The 25,973-nt window shown below is 41.4% G+C and overlaps 1 protein-coding gene across 1 annotated transcript in view; it reads left to right on the forward strand.

The window, feature by feature from the left end:
- The window catches only part of cpeb4b (cytoplasmic polyadenylation element binding protein 4b), a 67,624-nt gene that overhangs the window by 17,125 nt on the left and 24,526 nt on the right, over positions 1-25,973 (forward strand). Inside the window, exons 4-6 of the mRNA XM_085796966.1 lie at positions 4,032-4,122; positions 15,820-15,870; positions 22,175-22,198. Of these exons, the coding sequence (XP_085653092.1) occupies positions 4,032-4,122; positions 15,820-15,870; positions 22,175-22,198 (166 nt within the window). The remainder of the gene's footprint in view (positions 1-4,031; positions 4,123-15,819; positions 15,871-22,174; positions 22,199-25,973) is intronic.

The following is a 25,973-nucleotide window of genomic DNA, read 5'->3' on the forward strand; positions in this document are numbered from 1 at the left end:
CAGCAGCCGTTGCTCCCGTCGTCGGAGTGGAGCGTCTGGTCGGTTGTTTCAGCCGTTCTGTTCTTCACTCTAGTTTCAGTTTAGGAGGTTTCATGTGTGTGAGGAGGATCAGGAATTAAAGGGACATTTCACACATTAACCTGACTCCTGTGATGACAGAGTCCAATAGTCTCTGAGTCGTCTCGTTTCACGTTTCACCCTGTTAAGATATATCATTACAAACACAAGTCGATGAAGGATTTACTTAGAGCTGGGAGATTAAACCATCTCGATAACATTTTGATTGATTTCAATAATGGCTAAGGTCGTAATTATATCCTCGATGTCACACGGCGGAGATAAGGTCGACAGCAGCCGTCTGAAGCTCCGCCTCCTGTGCAGAGCGTGGAGAGTTGGTCTCATAGATATATATATATATATGGGCGATTCCACCAAAAGAGTGCCATTTCTGTCCCCAGCATATGAAATGTATAAAAACATGTAATAATATAATATAAATTGCATTTAATTAATAAACAAAGCACCATACACATGAATCACTGTAGAAATTAAAGATATATAATTTTTAATTACTATAAAAAGGCTTTCAAAGCACTGAAACAGCCTTTGTTGCATGTCCCCAGAGCCAACCGCTATAGTTTACCACAATGCATTATGAATAAAATGCTTCTAAAATCTCATTTTTTTTGCATATTAGTGTGACTTTATATTATATCTACACTTATATAACATTTTTTAAATTAAAACCTAATTATATTTTGGTTAAAATTCACATTTTAGTCCCGTCCCCAGGTTTTCACTCAGTGCTGTTTAACACATTCTACACTCTAAAAGTTTTGGACCATTCCACCAGTGACATGTTCTGCTGGAAGTGACATCATTTAGGTCTTTTGAAAGTCATGGGAAGACCAAAATTAAATTCTGTAATTTATTTTTCCTGAAATTGAATGATATTGTAGCTATGTCAGGGTCCGTCACTCTTAAAACTCATTCCTGTTACCTAAATTATCTCTAGACAGTGTTTGTTGATATCAAAAGTAAAATATTCAGTTAAATCCTCAGAATGTGCTCTGTGTGCTCAGGCTATTAGTATAGATGCTATTTGGCTAGATTTCACACAATTGCTGATTTTATTCTAAAAACTCATTGCTGTTACCCTCATTGCTGTTACTCAGTCTTCAAAAATGCATATATTAAAAATGCTATATTAAAAAATTCTATACTGAAATGGAATGAAAAATGAAGTTTAATTTTTAAGAGTTACAATGAGCAAATGGCACTCTTTTGGCGGAATGACCCTTATACTGACTAGATGTTCCCAGGCAGCTCTATTGAGTGGAATGCGTCAACGCGGCGGCCATCTTGGTCAGGGGGAAGCCGTGTCTACTTCCTGCACTAGTCAGACGTCTATCAACCATTAACATCACCACAACTCACTGAATATTCAACCGATTCTCAAGACGTTTGGTTTATTATAAATGTCAGACACATATTTATGATACAACAACAACAAAAAGGAAGAAGAGGAGGAGGAAGAGGAGGAGGAACTCTGAGGGTTGATCTGTGGTGACACGGCTCATGTTGGTTCATCTACGGCCTGAAGAACACACACACCGAGGCTGCTGGTGACCGTGTGTGTGTGTGTGTGTGGAGGTCAGCTGTTTGCTGGTCAGCAGGATTGATGAAGCTGATGATGAATCACCGTGTGCAGCCTGGTGCTAGGCAACAGCAGCAGCAGCTCTCTGCATCCTCCTCCTCCTCCGTCGACTCCTGAAGCAACACGAGGGGTTAAACCCTGAAGCAACACGAGGGGTTAAACCCTGAAGCAACACGAGGGGTTAAACCCTGAAGCAACACGAGGGGTTAGGGTTGCGAGAAAGTGACCGTTTAGACCGTTTAATCAAATCTTAAACGTCCTTTTCTATATTATTTTAATTCAGTCACAGAATGAGCAGTCTCTTGAAGAAGAAAATGAAAATGCAGTTTGGATTATTGATTATTAATTTTATTTGCAGCTATGTTTTGAGAATGAAAAAGCATTTCTGTTGTTAATCCACTTTAATTTGAATTATGAGACGTTTGCTTCGATATGAGCCGACCTGGTTACAGGTGAACACAGCGCTACAGACCGGTCGGATCGTCACATCTACTCCTGTGTTGGGGGCAGTACGGTGGGGTGGGGGGGCAGTACGGTGGGGTGGGGGGGCAGTGGTGTGTGTGTTAGGGTGTGTGTGTTGATGTAGAAGGAGGACAGTGAAGTGGAGCAGATATCAGTTTGTCAGAAGCTTCATGACTCTGGGTGGAGTCCAGATATACACCTTATCAGCACCGAGCTGGCTGTGTGTGTCTGTGCTGTGTGTGTGTGTGTGTGTGTCTGTGTGTCTGTGTGTGTGTGTGTGTGTCTGTGTGTCTGTGTGTGTGTCTGTGTGTGTACTACACTGCTGTGTACTACTGTATACTACTACTGTATACTACTACTGTACTGTACTGCTGTGTACTACTATATTTAAGCAGTACATGACGACAGGCCGTGATATTCTCTCATTACACCAAACTCTGACACAGGCTTCATGCAGCTCCTTTACTTCCTGTCTCACATTATTGGACAAACTGATGAATCCATTAAGACTCACCTGGATTCATCAGTTTGTCCAATAATGTGAGACAGGAAGTACAGGAGCTGGTTTCAGTTCAGGAAGTAGTGGAGCTCTGTATGAGGGACAAATACAGATTTAAAGATGTATTGAAAGAACATTTATTAGTCAAACAGCTGAAGCTATTTGGTACAATCAGTCAGTGTTTGTCTGATTCACTAGAAATATCTTCAGTCTGCTTGTGTGTTGGTGCTGTTTCTGTAAGTTAATGTCATTATGAGGAACGGATGTTTTTGAACATCTGATTATTTCACTACTATGGTTAATAGCTGCACTGTGGAAATGAATAAGGTCCAGTAATATGTATATGTTGTTTGTATTGTTTTTGTTTTGTCTTGTTTTGTCTTGTAGATCGTTGTGAGTTGTGAGGTTCCAGCAAGCAGCACAGCACCGATCATACATTAAAAAGGCACAGATAGATATAGAATATAAAAAAAAAAAAAAATCTAAGGGCGTATTCACACCAGGAAAGTCCGATAGTTCACTTGCTTTGGTGCGGACTAAATTTTTTTTTACTTGGTGCGGTTTGTATTCACATTGCATTTTTTCACAAGCGGATCAACTTTGTAAACAAAAGCACGTGTGTCCCACAGTCGCTCAGTCATTGGATAAAAATTATCAGCGTACTCAGACCAGGGTTTTTTCTGCATTATAAATTTTGAGGCGGCCTCCGAGCGTCTCCGCCTGCAGATGTTCAGATGAGGGAATACCTACGCTCCTCGCGTCAGGAGCAAGTTGATAACCAGCTTCGTAACCTACCGTGTTAACCCGGGCCGGGGCTTGAGGTTTTGTTAAGCTGGAACATGAACACAAAGCCTGGCGATGTTGAGCCTCCTTCGCAGTACAGGACGGAGGAGTCGGTGTTTTGTTTTTTTCCCCCGGCTTTTATTTTGAAAGGACAGCTGGAGAGAGACGGGTAGGCTACGTGGAGATAAAGTGAGGGGGGACTGACACGCAGTCCATTATTATCTGAAGGGGGCGATACAGCGCTGCAGCTGAGCAATTAGCGCCATATAGCGCATTTAGCGTGCGCACTTGTCTGTGGATCTATGTGCAGGCAGAGATCAGAGATGGTGTTTTTCACCAGCTCTCATCATATTGTGTTTATGGTGTGATGTGTTTCTGTATTTATCTACTGCAATGGATAGTTCATCTGTGAAGGTCCTATGCCAAAGCTAATGGAGATCTAAAGGAATGAAATGAAATGAGGCGGCTCCTTCTCTGACAGAGAGAGGGATGTTCATAGAGGAATGAAGTCCAGAAGATGAAATCTAAAACAAGGAGGTGACGGTTTAAACAGATGTAAAGAAGATTAAATCTAAAACAAGGAGTTTAAATGAACCCGTTGTGTGTCTTGTGTGTCTTGTATGTTTTCAGGAACGCACGCGGTCGTTCGACAGCTTCAACATGAACACTCTGGAGAGCTCGCTGATCGACATCATGAGGGCCGAGCAGGACACGCTGAAAGGTGAGCAGCCTGTGTGTGTGTCTGTGTGTCTCTTTGGTACCACATAATGACACAGTTGTTAATAAAGTGAAGCCTGCAGCTGCTGGGCTGTGGAGAAGAGGGAGAAAGGGTTAAAGGTGCATTGTGTAGGAATTCCTCCCATCTAGCGTTGTGGTTGTATATTTTTCATGCTGCATTCAGGTGAAATTGGGCAGACGGCAGACGGACGACAGCCGCTGCACGTAACGGCATAAACAAGCCTCTATGTAAACAAGTGGTCCGTCAGCACCAGGCAAAACAATACACACACGTGACAGGCTGCACGTAGTTTTGAATTTTTGTTGCCTGGAACGCTACAAAGTCGTAAGTTGTGACATGAAGCTGTAATTTACGGTTTCAAAAGCCTGCCTGGAACGCAGCATTAGCCAAACCCACCGGCTGACTTCTGCTTTAACTATGTATATATTTTTCCTAATTGGTTCAACCGCCACCCGCCCGAATCTAATTAAAATATATTTTTTCGTCATGTCACCCGCTCGACTCGCGGTTTATCCGCAGAGTCCGGATGTGTCCGCAAACCGCGCATCTCTGGTTGACAGAGATATCGGTCCAGTGGTGTCAGATCAACTGCTGCTGAACTAGTCTAGTTTGTCTTTGTGGACAGTGAAATGAACCCAGCAGCAGATGAAACAGATCAGATTATTATTCTTCTTATTCTTATGGTTGTGATAATAATAATAATAATGAGCAGAGAGGTCAGTCTGTCCCTGCAGTCAGCTGACGCCTTCGTCTTCCTACGTCCTCGGCAGCGACACAAAGCTGTTCTCACTGCTGAGACAATTCATTGTGGCCGAGCATGCTGCAGTACGTATGACCTCCTTTCCTCATGCATTCTGAGAAGCAGCCGCGGCCGACGGACACTGAGGGCTTTGTGTGTGAGAGAGGGGATTGGTGCTGCAGATGGAAACACTCCCACTCGTCTGAACTGAAGCTTCTGGCTTTCATTAGTCTCATGATCTCGGCTGCAGATGATAACATAACGGCTTTTAAAACACAGAGAAGAAACATTCTCCTCTTTCTTTGACCTCCATAGAGGAGAGGAGAGAGGAGAGAGGAGAGGAGAGGAGAGAGGAAAGGAGAGGAGAGAGAGGAGAGAGGAAAGGAGAGGAGAGAGGAGAGGAGAGGAGAGAGGAGAGAGGAGAGGAGAGGGAGGAGTCACGGAGAGAGAGATTCCTCCTCTTCTCTTTTATAAACTCGTTTCATTTGTGAATCAGTGTCATTGATCAGTGGTTATTCTGATTGTTAGATTAGTGGAGACTGAGAAGGAATCATCAGTCTGAGTCTGAACTGTAACTGACTTTGGTTATTGATCCACACCAACGGGTCATTGAACACAACACGTAGCTGCTGCTGTTTGTAGTTTGTTGGTGTGTAACTGACAGTAATTCATTGGAGCTTTAACATGTCGGCCATGTTTCTCTGGTCCTGGATAAAACCACTACTTCTGCTTCAAACACAAAACATGGGAAATGTCAGGTCCTCCTCTGCTGTCTGACCTGATGAACAGAGGACACTGTCTCATTACACGCCTGGTGGTTTCCTAGCCTCCTAGCCTCCTAGCCTCCTAGCCTCCTAGCCTCCTAGCCTCCTAGCCTCCTAGCTTCAGTCTGTGTTGGACTGAAACCATGTGGAATAACATGTTCTCACTTCAATGTGAATCTGTTTCCTCTTGTGTCAGAGCTAACCCTCGCCAACGTCCACTAAACATTCACCAACGTTCATTAACGTTAGCTAACCCTCACCAACGTCCACTAAACGTTCACCGACACTTACCAAATTAACTAACGCTCACCAACGTTCACCAATGTTCACTAAACGCTCACCAACGTTAACCAACATTAGCCAACGCTCACTAACGTTCTACCTGAACATTAAAGGGCCTTTCACACCCAGCGCGGTATGCGCTGCACCCACCGCGAGGTACAGCGCAGACAGGCGCAGAGCAGGGCGGCAGCGCTCACACATATGGCGCAGGTTGCTCAGCGACCGAACAAACAAGACAGGATTTGGGGGGGTATATACAAAGATATGTTCGCCAGGAGCTACAAAACGACCGCTTCCAGGTGTAGTTCAGCGTCAGGCTGAGCAGGGAGCAGTTTAACAGCCTGTTAGAGAGAGTTGGTCTGATCCTCAGGAGGATGACAACTCACTTCATGCATCCTGTCACTTTAACTGAACGTCTGGTCCTAACTCCCTAACTCCCTAACCCCCTAACTCCCTAACCCCCTAACCCCCTAACCCCCTAACTCCCTAACTCCCTAACTCCCTAACCCCCTAACCCCCTAACCCCCTAACCCCCTAACCCCCTAACTCCCTAACCCCCTAACCCCCTAACCCCCTAACCCCCTAACTCCCTAACTCCCTAACTCCCTAACCCCCTAACTCCCTAACTCCCTAACTCCCTAACCCCCTAACCCCCTAACCTCCTAACCCCCTAACTCCCTAACTCCCTAACTCCCTAACCCCCTAACCCCCTAACCTCCTAACCCCCTAACCCCCTAACCCCCTAACCCCCTAACTGCCTAACTCCCTAACTGCCTAACTGCCTAACTCCCTAACTGCCTAACTCCCTAACTGCCTAACTCCCTAACTGCCTAACTGCCTAACTCCCTAACTCCCTAACCTCCTAACCCCCTAACCCCCTAACCCCCTAACCCCCTAACTCCCTAACCCCCTAACCCCCTAACCCTAACGTCTGGCCGTTTGTTTTCTCTCTGCAAGCAGCTGATTTTTTTTCAGACTCCACTACATCCTCTCCTATTGGACGCGCCGAGATGTCGTCACAGCGCGCTGTGTCCGGATTAAACATTTTTTAATTTGGGTGCAGTGCGCCGCCGCGGCATGCGCCCACCTCGCGTGCTGCTCAGCTCGGCGCAGAGCCGTTCGCCGGTGCGCCGCGGTAGCACGTACACAATGAATGGGTTTGCCGCTGCCTTCCACCGCCTGCCGCATTTGGTGTGAAAGGCCCTTAAGACCCGATCCGGACTCACCAGGGTTAACTCTCTGCCCCAACGCTGCCAAAACAAAACAAAAAAAGCCAGCGTTATTAAATGTTAGGTTTATTAAATGTATTGGACCTGAACCCGGTGCGTCCGGTCCTGTTGCTCGGCCGTTGAGCGTCAGATTAGTTCTCAATGAAATAACAGCCTGTCCCATATAGACGGTCAGTTTGGTTCAGGTGAAGCAGATTAAAGCTGCTATCACAGGATTTACTGAATGAACTATAAAAGGTCAGAGGTCAACTGGGACACACTTGTGTGGACCTGCTGGGTTGTGTGTGTGTGTGTAGGTCTGCTACGTGGACAGGTGTGTGACCCTCAGGTGTTCCTGTAGCTCTGCCTCTCTCTGATTGGCTCTTGGTCCTCTCAGTCCTGTTGTTGTTGTTCTGCTGCTTCCTCCTTGTTTTCATGTCTGCAGTCAGACAGAGATACAAAGTGACTTGTTCCTTTTCCCCTCACAGCAAAGAGAAAGAAAAACATCATTACAGCACATTTCCTCTGAGTGCTGACCCCCCGTCACATGTAGTGAACATGTAGTAATAATGTTGTAATAATGTAGTGAACATGTAGTGAACATGTAGTAATAATGTAGTAATAATGTAGTAATAATGTAGTGAACATGTAGTAATAATGTAGTGAACATGTAGTAATAATGTAATAATAATGTAGTAATAATGTAGTGAACATGTAGTAATAATGTAGTGAACATGTAGTAATAATGTAGTGAACATGTAGTAATAATGTAGTAATAATGTAGTGAACATGTAGTAATAATGTTGTAATAATGTAGTGAACATGTAGTAATAATGTAGTAATAATGTAGTGAACATGTAGTAATAATGTAGTGAACATGTAGTAATAATGTAGTAATAATGTAGTGAACATGTAGTAATAATGTAGTAATAATGTAGTGAACATGTAGTAATAATGTAGTGAACATGTAGTAATAATGTAATAATAATGTAGTAATAATGTAGTGAACATGTAATAATAATGTAGTGAACATGTAGTAATAATGTAGTAGTAATGTAGTGAACATGTAGTAATAATGTAATAATAATGTAGTAATAATGTAGTGAACATGTAATAATAATGTAGTAATAATGTAGTGAACATTTAATAATAATGTAGTAATAATGTAGTGAACATGTAGTAATAATGTAGTAATAATGTAGTGAACATGTAGTAATAATGTAATAATAATGTAGTGAACATGTAGTAATAATGTAATAATAATGTAGTAATAATGTAGTGAACATGTAGTAATAATGTAGTAATAATGTAGTGAACATGTAGTAATAATGTAATAATAATGTAGTAATAATGTAGTGAACGTGTAGTAATAATGTAGTAATAATGTAGTGAACATGTAGTAATGTAATAATAATGTAGTAATAATGTAGTGAACATGTAATAATAATGTAGTAATAATGTAGTGAACATTTAATAATAACGTAGTGAACATGTAGTAATAATGTAGTAATAATGTAGTGAACATGTAGTAATAATGTAATAATAATGTAGTGAACATGTAGTAATAATGTAATAATAATGTAGTAATAATGTAGTAATAATGTAATAATAATGTAGTGAACATGTAGTAATAATGTAATAATAATGTAGTAATAATGTAGTGAACATGTAGTAATAATGTAGTAATAATGTAGTGAACATGTAGTAATAATGTAATAATAATGTAGTAATAATGTAATAATAATGTAGTAATAATGTAGTGAACATGTAGTAATAATGTAGTAATAATGTAGTGAACATGTAGTAATAATGTAATAATAATGTAGTAATAATGTAGTGAACATGTAGTAATAATGTAGTAATAATGTAGTGAACATGTAGTAATAATGTAATAATAATGTAGTAATAATGTAATAATAATGTAGTAATAATGTAGTGAACATGTAGTAATAATGTAGTAATAATGTAGTGAACATGTAGTAATAATGTAATAATAATGTAGTAATAATGTAGTGAACATGTAGTAATAATGTAGTAATAATGTAGTGAACATGTAGTAATAATGTAATAATAATGTAGTAATAATGTAGTGAACGTGTAGTAATAATGTAGTAATAATGTAGTGAACATGTAGTAATAATGTAATAATAATGTAGTAATAATGTAGTGAACATGTAGTAATAATGTAGTAATAATGTAGTGAACATGTAGTAATAATGTAATAATAATGTAGTATAATGTAGTGAACATGTAGTAATAATGTAGTAATAATGTAGTGAACATGTAGTAATAATGTAGTGAACATGTAGTAATAATGTAGTGAACGTGTAGTAATAATGTAGTAATAATGTAGTGAACATGTAGTAATAATGTAATAATAATGTAGTAATAATGTAGTGAACATGTAGTAATAATGTAGTAATAATGTAGTGAACATGTAGTAATAATGTAGTGAACATGTAGTAATAATGTAATAATAATGTAGTAATAATGTAGTGAACATGTAGTAATAATGTAGTAATAATGTAGTGAACATGTAGTAATAATGTAATAATAATGTAGTAATAATGTAGTGAACATGTAGTAATAATGTAGTAATAATGTAGTGAACATGTAGTAATAATGTAGTGAACATGTAGTAATAATGTAGTAATAATGTAGTGAACATGTAGTAATAATGTAGTGAACATGTAGTAATAATGTAGTGAACATGTAGTAATAATGTAGTAATAATGTAGTGAACATGTAGTAATAATGTAATAATAATGTAGTAATAATGTAGTGAACATGTAATAATAATGTAGTAATAATGTAGTGAACATTTAATAATAACGTAGTGAACATGTAGTAATAATGTAGTAATAATGTAGTGAACATGTAGTAATAATGTAATAATAATGTAGTGAACATGTAGTAATAATGTAATAATAATGTAGTAATAATGTAGTAATAATGTAATAATAATGTAGTGAACATGTAGTAATAATGTAATAATAATGTAGTAATAATGTAGTGAACATGTAGTAATAATGTAGTAATAATGTAGTGAACATGTAGTAATAATGTAATAATAATGTAGTAATAATGTAATAATAATGTAGTAATAATGTAGTGAACATGTAGTAATAATGTAGTAATAATGTAGTGAACATGTAGTAATAATGTAATAATAATGTAGTAATAATGTAGTGAACATGTAGTAATAATGTAGTAATAATGTAGTGAACATGTAGTAATAATGTAATAATAATGTAGTAATAATGTAGTGAACGTGTAGTAATAATGTAGTAATAATGTAGTGAACATGTAGTAATAATGTAATAATAATGTAGTAATAATGTAGTGAACATGTAGTAATAATGTAGTAATAATGTAGTGAACATGTAGTAATAATGTAATAATAATGTAGTATAATGTAGTGAACATGTAGTAATAATGTAGTAATAATGTAGTGAACATGTAGTAATAATGTAGTGAACATGTAGTAATAATGTAGTGAACGTGTAGTAATAATGTAGTAATAATGTAGTGAACATGTAGTAATAATGTAATAATAATGTAGTAATAATGTAGTGAACATGTAGTAATAATGTAGTAATAATGTAGTGAACATGTAGTAATAATGTAGTGAACATGTAGTAATAATGTAATAATAATGTAGTAATAATGTAGTGAACATGTAGTAATAATGTAGTAATAATGTAGTGAACATGTAGTAATAATGTAATAATAATGTAGTAATAATGTAGTGAACATGTAGTAATAATGTAGTAATAATGTAGTGAACATGTAGTAATAATGTAGTGAACATGTAGTAATAATGTAGTAATAATGTAGTGAACATGTAGTAATAATGTAGTGAACATGTAGTAATAATGTAGTGAACATGTAGTAATAATGTAGTGATAATGTAATAACCAGAGAGAGAGCGTGTTAACGTCTCCTCCACTGGAACATGTTGAACATGTTGAACATGTTGAACAGACCGACCGTCGACAGTAGAAGAGGCTTTGAAACGCTTCCAGCTTTGTCCTGACTGACAGAAAGATCCCAGTGTTCAGCCACCACACACACACACACACACACACACACACACACACACACACACACACACACACACACACACACACACACACACACACACACCCCGCTGTGTGCTTGTGCATCATGTGTGTTAACTGTTGGTGTACATGTACATGTATGCAGCAGCAGCATGTAGATCAGGTTCACAGAGAGGACAACAGCAGCAGTCAGACTCTTGTACAACACATTTCAGTGTATGCATGTGGGTGTATGTATTAAAGGGACAACCAGGAGTTTCTCCAGCGGCAGAACGAAAAATTCCGCGACAATAAAAAAGTCTGATATTAATGTGGATGAATCTCCGTTACCACTTGTTAATGGTCCATTTTAGATAAATCTATGGTTTTGTCTCTATGGTTATTTTGTTATTATTAGTGGTGGTGGAAATGCTGGGCGAGCCGACCAGCGTTTCTTTACTTTCGGTTTCGTGGCGAGTCATGAGAATAACGCCGCCGTATGAATCTCCGTTTATGGTGGGAACTACGACAGTATGTGATCGTCTTCCAACCTCTGACTTTAATTCTTGATGAATGAAAACATGAGTCTGTCTTGACCCGGTCAAAGAATTTCACGGTGCGGAGGCTCATAAATGTAGTAGGAGAACACTTCGCTTTTACAAAACTCCTCATTGTCCCTTTAATATATATAAAAAATAACATTTTTTTTTGTTTTATCATAAATATCTGTCTGACATTTATAATAAACCAAACAGCTTGAAACTTGGTTGAATATTCAGTGAGTTGTGGTGATGTTAATGGTTAATAGACGTCTGCCTAATGCAGGAAGTAGACACGGCTTCCCCCTGGTTCAAGATGGCCGCCGCGTTGACGTATCGTTCCAATGGACGCAGCGTCAGAGGCAGCAGCTATATCTATCTATATATATATATATTGTATATATCTATGGTCACAATGACCTCGCTATGAAACACAACTCAGGTTATTTTAAAATGAGAACATCCGAAGGTGAAACTGATGATCCAACGTGTTCAGAATCAGAAGTGTTTTTATTGTCCAGAGCAGTAAAGGTCCATTTACAACACCAGGAACATAAAGGTACCAGAAATAGTTTAAAGGGAGGGATACCAATAGAATTAAGAATTTAAATAGAATAAAATAAAATAGAATTAATTAAAATATTCTAGTGCAAAAGATATGCATATACTATATTCAAAAATACATAAATAAATAGAATAAAGATAAAATACTACTACTAAATAAGTTATTGTTCCTTCCCCAATGGGCTGTATGATGAGCTAAAAACAACAAGGGGCCAGCAGGCTGAACCATGTGACCGAGGCTCTGTGGTGTCGACCAATCACAGCGCGGCTCGGCCACCACACAACAATGGTTTCACTATTTCAGCTCTTTCATCTCATTATCCCTCTGCAGCCACACAGCCGCATAACTCTGGAGCGGGTCGGCTCTAACATGGAGCTGTACTCTGTGTGTGTGTGTGTGTGTGTGTGTGAGTGTGAGAGAGTGTGTGTGTGTGAGTGTGTGTGTGAGGCCTGTGAGCAGCTCAGTGTTAAATGTGACTTGGGCTCAACGGGCTCACAACAACATGTTTCCTGTTATGTTCCTGTATGAATGAATGATGGTTTGGGTGTCGGGTATCAATAGTAAAGCGCTATATAAATGTAAACCATTATTATTATTATTATTATTATTATGGTACTCAGTGATGTGCTGAGGGTTAGGGTTACTAACTAGGCTACATGCTCACAACAGCAAGCTGTGTAGCCCATAGACCAGAGATGGGGACTCGAGTCACTGTGACTTGGACTCGAGTCGACTCGAGTCGCTATTTTGATGCGACTTGACTTGACTTGACAAAAAATAAAAGACTTGCGACTTGACTCGGACTTGAAGGTTAAAGACTCGGGACTTGTCTTGACTTGAGACACGATGACTTGAATGACTTGAATGACCAGCCGCCACCGCTGAATTTTTCACCGGCACGGCACCAGCTCAGTCGGTGTTTTTTTTTTTTTTTTTTTCCTCAGACTTTTTATGCACTTATTTTGAAAGGACCGCTGGAGAGAGAGAGGGAGGGGGAGAGAGTGAGAGGGGGTTTGGTACGGAGGGGCCGTCAGGGTCGCTGCAGCGTGCTACATGGATCTATTATAATATAATACATCCATGGCGTGCTATCACGCTCGCAGCTCAGTGTTTTTAAACGGAGATTTCATCCGCAGTTTCAGTGACGGTGAGCGGCCTGGTGACGCTGCTTCATTAACGCTGCGTCGCCGCCGCTGTTCAGAGTCGGGACAAACGCACAGCAACCAATAGACCTAACAGTCACCTGTTACCAGCGTTACCATAGCGAGGAGCTAACGTGTCCTTTTTAAAAAATTAAAAAATCTCCTCTGCTTCAGCCTCACGTTCTCACTGCTGCAGAATCTGCAGTGACTACACAGCTGTTTGCCTGTCACTTAGCATCCAGGAATGTTTCAATGTTACACATTCTTTGACTTTTGAATATAAAATATCAAATTAATATCTAACTACTTGGTATGAGTGCAGGCTGAGAGTGGTGTTGTCATGATAGAATATAGCTAATAGATTTTATATTCTATTCTATTGATGTAGTAGGAGTTAACCTTTTGTGATCAGATCAGGTATGAAGAGGCTCATTAATGCATTATAAGACATGATAAGACATAAGACATAATAGATGTTCTATTCTATTCTATTCTAATATATTGTCTTCACTTTATTTAGATTAGATTCTGCGGGTGAAATTGCAATAATAAGGTGACTTGACTTGGACTTGACTTGACATAACCTGTGACTTGACTTGACTTGACTTGCCCAAAGAAAAATGACTTGGGACTTACTTGAGACTTGCACATGTGTGACTTGGTCCCATCTCTGCCATAGACATATAAAGAGTAGACGCCGCATCGAACGCTGGGCCTGTTGGCGCTGACGAGCGGTGGGGCCGCCATCTTGGACCGGTCTACCGCTCCACTCAGTGTATCTGTTGATTGATAGTTTCACTAGTGTCAGTGCATTTAATCAATAACTTACTGAACATGATCCCGCCTATTACACGGCGTACGAGTGAAATAATTCATTTGAAACATAATTTTGATCAAAATACTACTTTTATGGATTTATAAATGTTATAATTTAGCACATCTGCATGTCTGGTCTCCTCTCCGCTGTGTTGCTGAGCCTCCTCCCGTTTGTTTTCAACAAAGCCTTTTATAATCAATAACTGGATCGATGGATTATCACATATATGTTACAATGTGTGTAGTCTTATCTGTCATAAACAAGATATAGGTTTATAGGGCGTGTTTGTGTGGCGGACTACAGGCTCTGATCTGATCAGCAGGTTTGGTTTTCAGCCAGGATGTGGAAGGAGCCTCTACTCTCTCTGTAACAGGTTACAAGTCATTTATCTAACATCACTATTAGTCCCAAGCTGTTTACTGAAGGTAAAAACGAAACATAAGGTAAATATCCTGCATAGTTTCTCTGTTCTGTGCTGCGCTGATCAGAGCGGCGTCCCTAGCAACGGTGTGTTACACTTGACAACCATTCATTATACAGAAATAACCATGTATATATGTCTATGGAAATAACAGCCCGTAGAGAGCAGCAACTGATCAGAGAGCAGCATTCCTGTAATGAATAAATATATAGAGATACAAGCTATATGTTAGAGAAAATAAAAATATATATAAACCAGAGAATCCATTCATATCAGGTCAGAGAGAGAGAGAATAAATAAATAAATAAATATTCCATTCACAAAATACAACCAATAGTAATGTTCAATCTTATTAGTGAAAAGTAATCCCCAGAGCAGCTGTTTTCCATGGTTTTCTGCTGATTAGAACAGAAATAATATGCTGCTCGGTGCTCTGCATCCTGTTACTGCTGCTGCTGGACTGAGTGGAACGACCGCTTCAAGATGGCGGCCGCATTTCTGGCGGCGCAGCGTTCGATGCGGCAGAGCAACAAGCCGCTTATTTCTACCGTGTGATATCAAGGAAATATGACCATAATAACCGATAATAATTCAAATTCAAATTTCACGATCTCATTTTATCTCCCAGCCGTAGCTGCAGCTCAGTGGAAGCTTAACTGGCAACCCGGAGGCTGAAACGCCACAGACACTGTGACTGGGAGAAACGCTGGGTGGCAACACATACCAAGAAATAGAAATTCAAAACATAAACATGATTTGCAGTCTGCAAAAAAAAATGTTTTAATGCGAATATCTTGGCTGTAGGATTGTTGTTGGTGAGTTGTTTCTTGTCTGTAACAACATCTCTGTCCTGGGTGATGATCCCTCCTCTGTTGCTCACCCTGAGCTTTCTCCTGGTTTTCCCTGTTAAAAGGGTTTTCCATGGAGTTTTTCCTCAGTGGATGTGAGGGTCTAAGGACAGAGGATGTTGTTATGATGGGATGTAAAGCCCTTTGAGACACACTAGGTGGTAAAAACAGGCTATACAAATAAAATTGCCTTGCCTTGCCTTTCCTTGCCATTATTCCTGAGTCTCTGTGACATATTAGGAGGATTTTACAGCCAGTTGCTTTAGATTTCCTACATACTGTACCTTTAAAGCTCTGTCTCTGTGTCTCTGCAGGTCGACTTGGATTCCCTCATCCAGGAGGAGACAACCCTCTGCCCCTCAATGGTATGGATGGATATATGGATATATATGTGTCTATGTGTATGTGTGAAGCCTCCTCAGTGCACCAACATCACAGATTAAAGGCTGCAGCAGCAGTTTGTCCACAGACTGAACTGTTGTGTTACTATAATGTTGTTTAACCTGAAGCAACTGGAGCTACAGACAGAAACCAGATGAAAGCTTCTTCCTCCTCATCCTCATCCTCAGCTACGGCCTCTCACCTGACTCTGCTGCTGCTGCTGGGTGGGGGATGAGAGGATGAGAGGATGAGAGGATGAGAGGATGAAGAGGATGAAGAGGGAAATGAAAGAGGACGAGGAGGGGGTGGGGTGGTGGGGGGGGTCAGAGGGCTCAGGATGAGATTCAGTCCAGCTGCAGCAAAACCAGCTCTGTTAAAAACCTCTGGCTCAGATCGAGTCTGTTTGCTTTATGGGATGGAAACAGTGGAGATGAGGCAGTAGAGGTGTATGTGTGTGTCACTGGGGGGGGGGGGGGGGGTTGTGGTTCTACAAGTGAAAACCACTTCCACGTTCATAAAGCTGCAGTTCCCCTCTGGCCTCTGGGGGCAGTAGAGAGCAGTTCTCCATTGAGCCTCATGTTAAACTAGACTTTAGACTTTACAGCTTAACTCTTTCGCGACCATTGACGAGTTAACTCGTCACAGCCTGCCGAACGTTCACGACCATTGACGAGATAACTCGTCAAAACCGTTTTTTTTTTTACAGATTACGATAATAGACACTCTGAGGTACCCTGTGTGTGAATATGGTTCCTCCGATATGTAAAACTGTTTTAAACTACAATCAAAACATAATGTTTTTTATAAACTGTGTGATCTTGGTTTAGTTTGAGTAATCGTTCTCCTTGAATGCTGCTGTGGGGACAGCGTGCAGCGCTGTGCGGCTGTCGGCTACAGTGTTGAAACTTTCTCGCTGAATCTGGCGACTTTCCAAACCCTCTTTTGACAAAAGGGACCGACGATAAATGTGGCGAGTTTTTCCGGTGCTGTTACAAACGTTTCTGGTTTGGAGACTCGGTTTTGAAAGCCGGTTATCTCTGCTGTTTTCACGGTGTAGCGGAACGGGCGCTGAGCAGCGGGCGCTGAGCAGCGGGGGCTGTGACCGGCCGCCCCCGCCCCAGAGCACTCACCACCGGCCAGTCACACAGCGGTGTCCCGGAGCCGCACCGCTGCACCGCTGCACCGCTGCACCGCTGCACCGCTGCTCTCCAAGCTGCCACACCCCCCAGATTTACCTACAAATATATTTATTTAGCCGTAGAAATGATTTGGGAGACGCCACACTGCAGAGAACCGGTAAAATGAGCAGATTGCCACTTGACACAAAAGTGCGTTTTTCTCTGAAACTAGAGCGGGAGCTCCGTTTTTGGAGAAACCCAGCTCTCTTCTTCTCCTCGCCGTTTTTTCGAGGAGCACGTTGGAAAGTCACTCTTCAACCACGTGAAGACCGTTTGTTTCTAGGTGATGTACAGAGTTCGGCTCGACGTGAGTAAAAAGGTAAACAAATAGCCAAAAACACGTGGTCCTGAGCGGATGTGCTGAGGAATTAGTGTGGTCGTGAAAGAGTTAAAACACATCTTTACAGCCTGGTACATTTTACTGTTTTGGTCTCTAGCGATAGTTTCCACCTCCATCAACACTGTGGGGGGTTTAGTGTTGTCTAGGCTTCATAAATGGGGGCGTGGTTACGTTGAGTGACAGGTTCGCAGACAGTTACGTAAGGTTGTGTAGCTACAGCGCCCCCACAGGCCTGGTTGTGTAGCTACAGCGCCACCTCAGGCCTGGTTGTGTAGCTACAGCGCCCCCACAGGCCTGGTTGTGTACCACAGGCCTGGTTGTGTAGCTACAGCGCCACCACAGGCCTGGTTGTGTAGCTACAGCGCCACCTCAGGCCTGGTTGTGTAGCTACAGCGCCACCTCAGGCCTGGTTGTGTAGCTACAGCGCCACCACAGGCCTGGTTGTGTAGCTACAGCGCCACCACAGGCCTGGTTGTGTTACTACAGCGCCACCACAGGCCTGGTTGTGTAGCTACAGGCCTGGTTGTGTAGCTACAGCGCCACCACAGGCCTGGTTGTGTTACTGCAGCGCCACCACAGGCCTGGTTGTGTTACTACAGGCCTGGTTGTGTTACTGCAGCGTACTGAGTCGTGTTCAGACAGACACAGGAAGTGGACGGTTCAATATGCAGCAACCTGGAGATGTTATCATTTATTCATGAGGAGTCGGATGATGAAGGTCACAGTGAGACGCTGTGATGCTGCTCAGAGGATCAGCTGCTTCCTTAACACACACACACACACACACACACACACACACACACACACACACTGTGCTGGTGTGAGGAGCTGCAGTGAGTCCACCAGGCTCTAGTCACATGGTCACATGGTCTGAAGCCGTCGGCTCAGACAGATGGTGGAGACAGAGAGACAGCTCAGTCCAACAGGCCAAATAGAATCAACAGCTCTTTGGAGTCAATAAAACAGGCCTACATGTTGGTTTTATTTTGGTTGACATGTTTATCAGTTAGGGTATGTACTGTAGGGTGTGCGTTGTTCTGGTATAAATCCAGTTTGACTTTTGCTCAAGACATTGTGCTTGGTAAAGAAGTTCATAATAGTCTATACACGAATTCGGCGAAATAACCTTTAGTGGAGCAGCCGCCATTACTCCGGTGACAGCTCCCAGTCAGGCAGCGATGGGCTCTGTTCATGTCCAGGAAGGCTGGGATCAGCAAAACACAGCCCCTTACTTCAGGAGGAGTGTCTGTGTTTAGACCGTAACGTTACGTACAGCGACGCAGTCACAGCTGACCTGTACAACCTGGCTACCCTCCCTTCTCACCGTTACCTTCACATCCTGTGGACAGTCTGTGAATGTCTCACTGATCCTTCAATATGATGTGATCATGGTCGTCTAAAAGCCGGTGTAAAATATGTCCGACCCATCCGGAGCTCAGGTCATTTTGACCATAAATCAGAGACCTGTAATTGACGTTTTTTCTGATCATCGGAGGCCAGCTGGTCAATAAAATATTCTTGAATATCTAAAACAAAGCACAAGTTGTTGTTGTTTTTATAATCTTATTGATGTAGCCTGTCCACATGATTAAATATCCCGCTGCTGGCTTGCTAACGTCAGCACGCATAACGTACCGGTATGTTATATTGTTTATGATACAGTCTCTTATCTCCCTGTTACTCTAATCTTTCCTGCTAATCGCTCAAACAAATGATTAGTTCCTAAATTAATATTGGTATTCATGTAAGATACCTTAAAGCAGAAGTAAGTGGTCCGGTCGTTTTGGCTAATGCTGCGTTCCAGGCAGGCTTTTGAAATCGTAAATTACAGCTTCAAGTCACGACTTACGACTTTGTAGCGTTCCAGGCAACCCACTCGTGTTTCTCCGACCTGTTTTACCTGTGAAAGTCACTATAACGGCCACTCGTAACTTCTGACCTGTGAACTCGTACCAGATCCAACTGGTACCACTTCACAGGTCGGAAAAACACGAGTTTCCTTGAACGCACCATAACAGTCCTCGTCCCTACGTCACCACATTCAGGCGCATCCCTTGGCTGCACACACAGAGAGGACTGCCCCTTTATGCCGTTCTCTCTCCTCATTGGATAAAGGTTGTAGGATACAAGGAAAGTTTTCTCCTGGGCTCAGAGCAGAGCAGAGTGACTGACAGATAGGGGTGGGCGGATCGATTTAAAATATCGATAGTATCGATACTAACGTTGGTATTGGGTATTGATCGATACTTGTATGATGAGATCGATTCTTAAGTTTCACTTTCTCTTCTGTACAACTCCAGGCATTTACAAAGTGACCGACGGGCCGTACAACACCGCTCTTCTCTCACTTCACTCATGCTCAATTAGCCCCTCCCCTTTCCTCCGCTCCCCCCCTCCACTTTCACTCACTCACTGCGAGGCGAGCATAGACTGGAGGCGAGCAGTGCACTGCTGTGGCTTCATGATTGTGCAGAGCAGAAGAGGAGTGACGTTTGGAGTTTTTTTTTTTACAGCTAATGTTATTTTTCAGTGTAATTGGTCATCACAGTAATTTAGCAGACTGATTAATAGAATAAGACAACTTTGTCCTGTGTTTTATTATCATCATAGACATGATTAATTAAAGGAAAACTTACAAAATAATTAAATAATCATGAAAATTGAAGTTTTTATTCAAATTTGCATATAGATGATGCATGTAGATGGTAGTAGTAAAAAGTATTGGTATTGGTATCGGTATCGGCAATACTGGCCCTGTATTTACTTGGTATTGGATCGATACCAAATTTTGCAGTATGGCACAGCTCTACTGACAGACCCGTGTTTCAGACCAAACACTCTATAGAAGTGATTGCTGTCGGAAGATACAACTATTTAAGACTTAGATTAACACAAACATTCACCTGACTTCTGCTTTAATCAGTTACTGGGGGGCACTAAACATCACCAATGCAGCCTATTTATGATGCTGTCATAGAGAATCAGTTTACTATGACTGACACATGTCACCGCAGCAATGGCGCCGCCGCAAGATGGCGGCATACACAAATCACTCACCGAATTCGTGTATAACAGAAAACCTTCCTCAGGTTGCTGTTCACACAGACACCTCAGTAATTCTCAGGTTTTTATAGATTGGGGTTATAAGTCTGAGATTCCAGATCTCAGGGAAGAAACCTGCATTCAGAACCACTGAACAGTTTTAATACGGTCAGTTGGGAGGTTTTGTCCATGTGTGTTAGCATCTCATTCAGGATTCAGGATGCCATCAGGCCCACAAGCTTTAGATTTGAGGCTCTGCAGCTTCTTTAGGAGTTCCTGCTCAGTGATTGGTGATTCTAATGGATTCTGATCATTTATTATAACTAGTTCTAATTGGATTGGATTTGAGATTGTTCTGTTTGCATTAATCTGAACAGTTTGATCAATGTTTTAAAACGAGTCAGTGTTTGTTAGGCCAAGTCTCTGTGTTGAGGTTTGTTTAGGTTTCTACAGTGTTTCTCTCTCTGTCTCATACTCACACATCTTTTTATAGCAGACTTTCAATCAGCTTTCCTCTCCCTGCCCCCCCCCCTGGTTAATGTCCATCTGTGTGGGAGCGTCCACTGAGCAGCAGCTGAGGATTAAACCGGCTGCGTTCACGTTGGAGCTGCTTCACTGTTGGTGACTCGTGTCGGTTCAGCTCCACGATCCTCAGACAGTTCACACCACTAGAGCTGCAACAACTCACCACTACTGTCATTATCCTTTAAAATAAAATGTTAAAAACATCAACCAGTGTTTCTCAAACCACCAGACGACATCGTCCTCAAATGTCTTGTTTTGTCCACGAACCAAAGAGAGACTCAGTTTATTGTCATGAAGGAACAAAGAAACCAGAAATATTCACATTGAAGAAGCTGCAATCAGAGAATCTGGAGCTTTTTTTCTTAAAAACAACGACTCAAACTGATTATTAGATTATCAGAATAGTTGAGGATTCATTTAATAATCGATTATTGTTCATTTAATTGATGAATTGTTGCAGCTCTAGGGACGACACTGTGTTTTATAGAGACAGAGACAGGAAGTGGTCTCCCTGGTGGTCTGTGGTGGTCTGTGGTCCGTCTCAGACTGGATTGAACCAGATCTGACTAAAACACTTATTTTTTAAATGAACAGAAAGCAGCGTCATTGTGATTGACACCGTTTCACCCAGTTCAACCAGCGACATGTTGAACCTGTTCTCAGCCTGAAACTCGGACCGGACTGAGAACTGAAGTGGAACAGTCTAAGTTATTCATTTCCATTTCATAAAGTCAACAGAGAGGAGTCTGTGTTAACTCAGTGAAACGAGGCGTATCGCCCCCTAGTGTTGAGGAGGAGACACCGTCAGTTACTAGGTTTCCTCTGTTGCTGTGAACTGAGACGAGAACAGAAGAGACGCTCACATGGAGCTGAGATGTTACCCCCCTCCCCCCTCCACCCCCACCTCGGTCCTTGTGATCGGCCCTGAGTGAGTTTCTGTCCTCACATGGTTGTGTTTCTGCTGCACCGAGACCTTCAGAGTCTGGAGGAAGCTGCTGCTGCTGCTGAAGAGACCAGAGAGCAGTTTAATGAACCTTTAGTCTGACAGAGAGGAAGGGACGAGGGTGTTAACATGTTTAAATGTTACATACTGTAGCTCTAACAACTTCTAACGACCTACTCCAGTGTAACGTCTGTGCTGCTCTTCATCTGTAACCTTCATCCTCCTCTCTGATCTCTCTGATCTCTCTGTTCCACACGCAGCCAGGAACTATAGCAGGAGACGAGGTAACACACCTTCATCCTCATCATCTTCTTCTTCATCTTCTTCTTCCTCCTGGACAGACGATGTCACTGTGTGATGTCACTGTGTGATGTCATCAGTTAACGCTGCTGTGTTTTTATCATCTGAATCTGTTGGTTGTTGTTCATCCACTCATACGTCTGCATGATCAGTGTGTGTGTGTGTGTCATTTCACACTGTTCAACTGTTGGATCAGACCGAGTTAGAGACACACACACACACACACACACACACACACACACACACACACACACACACACACACACACACACACACACACACACACACACACACACAGACACACACACACAGTGTTAGTCCCGTAGTGAAGGAACGGGATGTGATTAACTTTACTTTCATCGTCACGTCTGTTTCTGTTTCAGTTTCCTTCCAGATGTTGAAGAGTGTAGTTCTATCTATCTATCTATCTATCTATCTATCTATCTATCTATCTATCTATCTATCTATCTATCTATCTATCTATCTATCTATCTATCTATCTATCTATCTATCTATCTATCTATCTATCTATCTATCTATCTATCTATCTATCTATCTATCTATCTATCTATCTATCTATCGTTCTATCTATCTATCTATCGTTCTATCGTTCTATCGTTCTATCGTTCTATCGTTCTATCGTTCTATCGTTCTATCGTTCTATCGTTCTATCTATCTATCTATCTATCTATCTATCTATCTATCGTTCTATCGTTCTATCGTTCTATCTATCTATCGTTCTATCTATCTATCGTTCTATCGTTCTATCGTTCTATCGTTCTATCGTTCTATCGTTCTATCTATCTATCTATCTATCTATCTATCTATCTATCAAAAAAATAGTAATAACTTTTTTTTTCGAGAATCTTTACCCCTTTTTTTTTTTAAAGACATTTTTAAACGTTTCTGGAGAAATTGTACCAGTTTTTTCCAGAAATTTCTCTATAATAATTCCACAAATTCAGGCCATTGGTCCTAATTTGAATGTAATGCAAAACATTGACTAAAAAAGTAACGTTCTTCAGTCAAATATTTGTGTATTTCTGGTGTTTGCTTCAAAATTTTGCCCAATGGGGGTCCGTGATGTAAAACAGTTTGAGATCTATAATATAATAATAATAACTAGAAAATTTCCTCTCGGGAAATTTTGAATGGGCCGCGGGGCTACTGCCGATTTTGCCATCTCTGTCAACATGGGAATCAAACCCACGATCTTAAGCGCAAGACAGAGCTGATCAGACAGACACATGATCATATTTCTATAAGCACTGATATGGAGGAGCTGTAACCACATTAGGTTAACTGTGTGTGTGTGTGTGTGTGTGTGTGTGTGTGTGTGGTGTGTGTGTGTGTGTGTGTGTGTGTGTGTGTGTGTGTGTGTGTGTGTGTGTGACACCAACAAGGTTTAACTTTAAAACCAGATTAAATCATGGTTTAAGTTTAAATTCTGTTGCACGTTAACTGTGTTTTAATCACATGAAGGTGTGTGTGTGTGTGTGTGTGTGTGTGTGTGTGACTGTAATCACATGAAGCTGGCTCTAGAGTCTGTGTGTGTGTGTGTGACTGACTTGTCACATAGTTAGTTAGTAGCTGCATCCTGTGTCAGTCTGATTTAGCTGTGTCTGTGTTTATAAACATTTAAACGAGCGCCAGGTGGATTGTTTATGAAGTTAACGAGCTCTGGCCTGAGGATCAAAGAGGTTACCACGGCGATAGGGGCCCCCGCAGGCTGAGACAGACAGAAACGTGGAGAAAAACAGCCATTTTCTGCCTCTAAACCGGCCTCACAATTAGGCTTAGCATGACAAAACGGTAACTCCTATCAGAACAAAACACAGATTAACGTTGCTCTAAGGACTTAATGAAAATTTCGGTACGATTTGGTGTTTCTACAGTAAATATTTTGGCGACGCTGGCAGTTTTAAAACATCAGGCCGTTCTGCTCCTCTCAGAAAATATTTGTATTGGACTCAATGAGGAGCAGGGACAGACGTGGCCGCACTCAGAGGCTGATTCTGTAAGTTCTGTAAGTCTCTCTGATATTTTGAGCACATGACATGAGAGATAACAAGTTTGTCTTACAAATTCTGGAGTCTGGAGTCTGGAGTCTCTAGGTGAAAGTATGCCTGAGCAGTAGACTTTTGTTAAACTCCAATGATTGGTCTTTTTCGGTCTTTTTTTTTCGCCCGTCCCATTGACTTACATGCAAAATTTTTGCGCAGTTTTTCGCGACTACGTCGCGAAAAATTCGTAAACTGTTGAGAAAAGTAATAGCACAGCGATCCCGATCAGGACGCACGTTTTGATATATAATATGTCCTGCAACTCTTCGAGTTGCAGGACTAGTAGCACATCGAAATCTGGCCGGAAGTGGAAAAATAATAACTAGAAAATTTCCTCTCGGGAAATTTTGAATGGGCCACGGGAGCTACTGCGGGTTGTGCCATCTCTGTCAACATGGGAATCAAACCCACGATCTTAAGGTCAAGACAGAGCTGATCAGACAGACACATGATCATCTTTCTATAAGCACTGATATGGAGGAGCTGTAACCACATTAGGTTAACTGTGTGTGTGTGTGTGTGTGTGTGTGTGTGTGTCTGTGTGTGTCTGTGTGTGTGTGTGTGACACCAACAAGGTTTAACTTTAAAACCAGATTAAATCATGGTTTAAGTTTAAATTCTGTTGCACGTTAACTGTGTTTTAATCACATGAAGGTGTGTGTGTGTGTGTTTGTGTGTGTGTGTGTGACTGTAATCACATGAAGCTGGCTCGAGAGTCTGTGTGTGTGTGTGTGTGTGTGTGTGTGTGACTGTAATCACATGAAGCTAGCTCTAGAGTCTGTGTGTGTGTGTGTGACTGACTTGACACATAGTTAGTTAGTAGCTGCATCCTGTGTCAGTCTGATTTAGCTGTGTCTGTGTTTATAAACATTTAAACGAGCGCCAGGTGGATTGTTTATGAAGTTAACGAGCCCTGGCCTGAGGATCAAAGAGGTTACCACGGCGATAGGGGCCCCCGCAGGCTGAGACAGACAGAAACGTGGAGAAATAGAGCCATTTTCTGCCTCTAAACCGGTCTCACAATTAGGCTTAGCATGACAAAACGGTAACTCCTATCAGAACAAAACACAGATCAACGTTGCTCTAAGGACTTACTGAAAATTTCGGTACGATTTGGTGTTTCTACAGTAAATATTTTGGCGACGCTGGCAGTTTTAAAACATCAGGCCGTTCTGCTCCTCTCAGAAAATATTTGTATTGGACTCAATGAGGAGCAGAGACAGACGTGGCCGCACTCAGAGGCTGATTCTGTAAGTTCTGTAAGTCTCTCTGATATTTTGAGCACATGACATGAGAGATAACAAGTTTGTCTTACAAATTCTGAAAAAATTATGTCTGTAGAGTGTAAATTGTGGCCGTGCTCACAGTTTATCCAGAAAAAATACAGAATGTTTCTTCACTCTCTCCCACTCTAACCGATGATGTCACGCACTCTGACACGAACATTCTATGCAATACACACCCATTATAAACTCATAATCTCTCCAAAAATGATCATGGTCATTGATCAGGGATTGATCAAAAACTATATGACGTATCAAAACGTGGAGTAATGCGACAATACACAAGACTTGTGTCTACTGTTTAAAGTTTAAATGGAGTCTCTAGGTGAAAGTATGCCTGAGCAGTAGACTTTTGTTAAACTCCAATGATTGGTCTTTTTCGGTCTTTTTTTTTTCGCCCGTCCCATTGACTT

The sequence above is a fragment of the Trachurus japonicus genome, chromosome 14, assembly GCF_045865225.1.
Source record: "Trachurus japonicus isolate A0001 chromosome 14, Traja_1.0".
In the NCBI taxonomy this organism is placed as follows: Eukaryota; Metazoa; Chordata; class Actinopteri; order Carangiformes; family Carangidae; genus Trachurus; species Trachurus japonicus.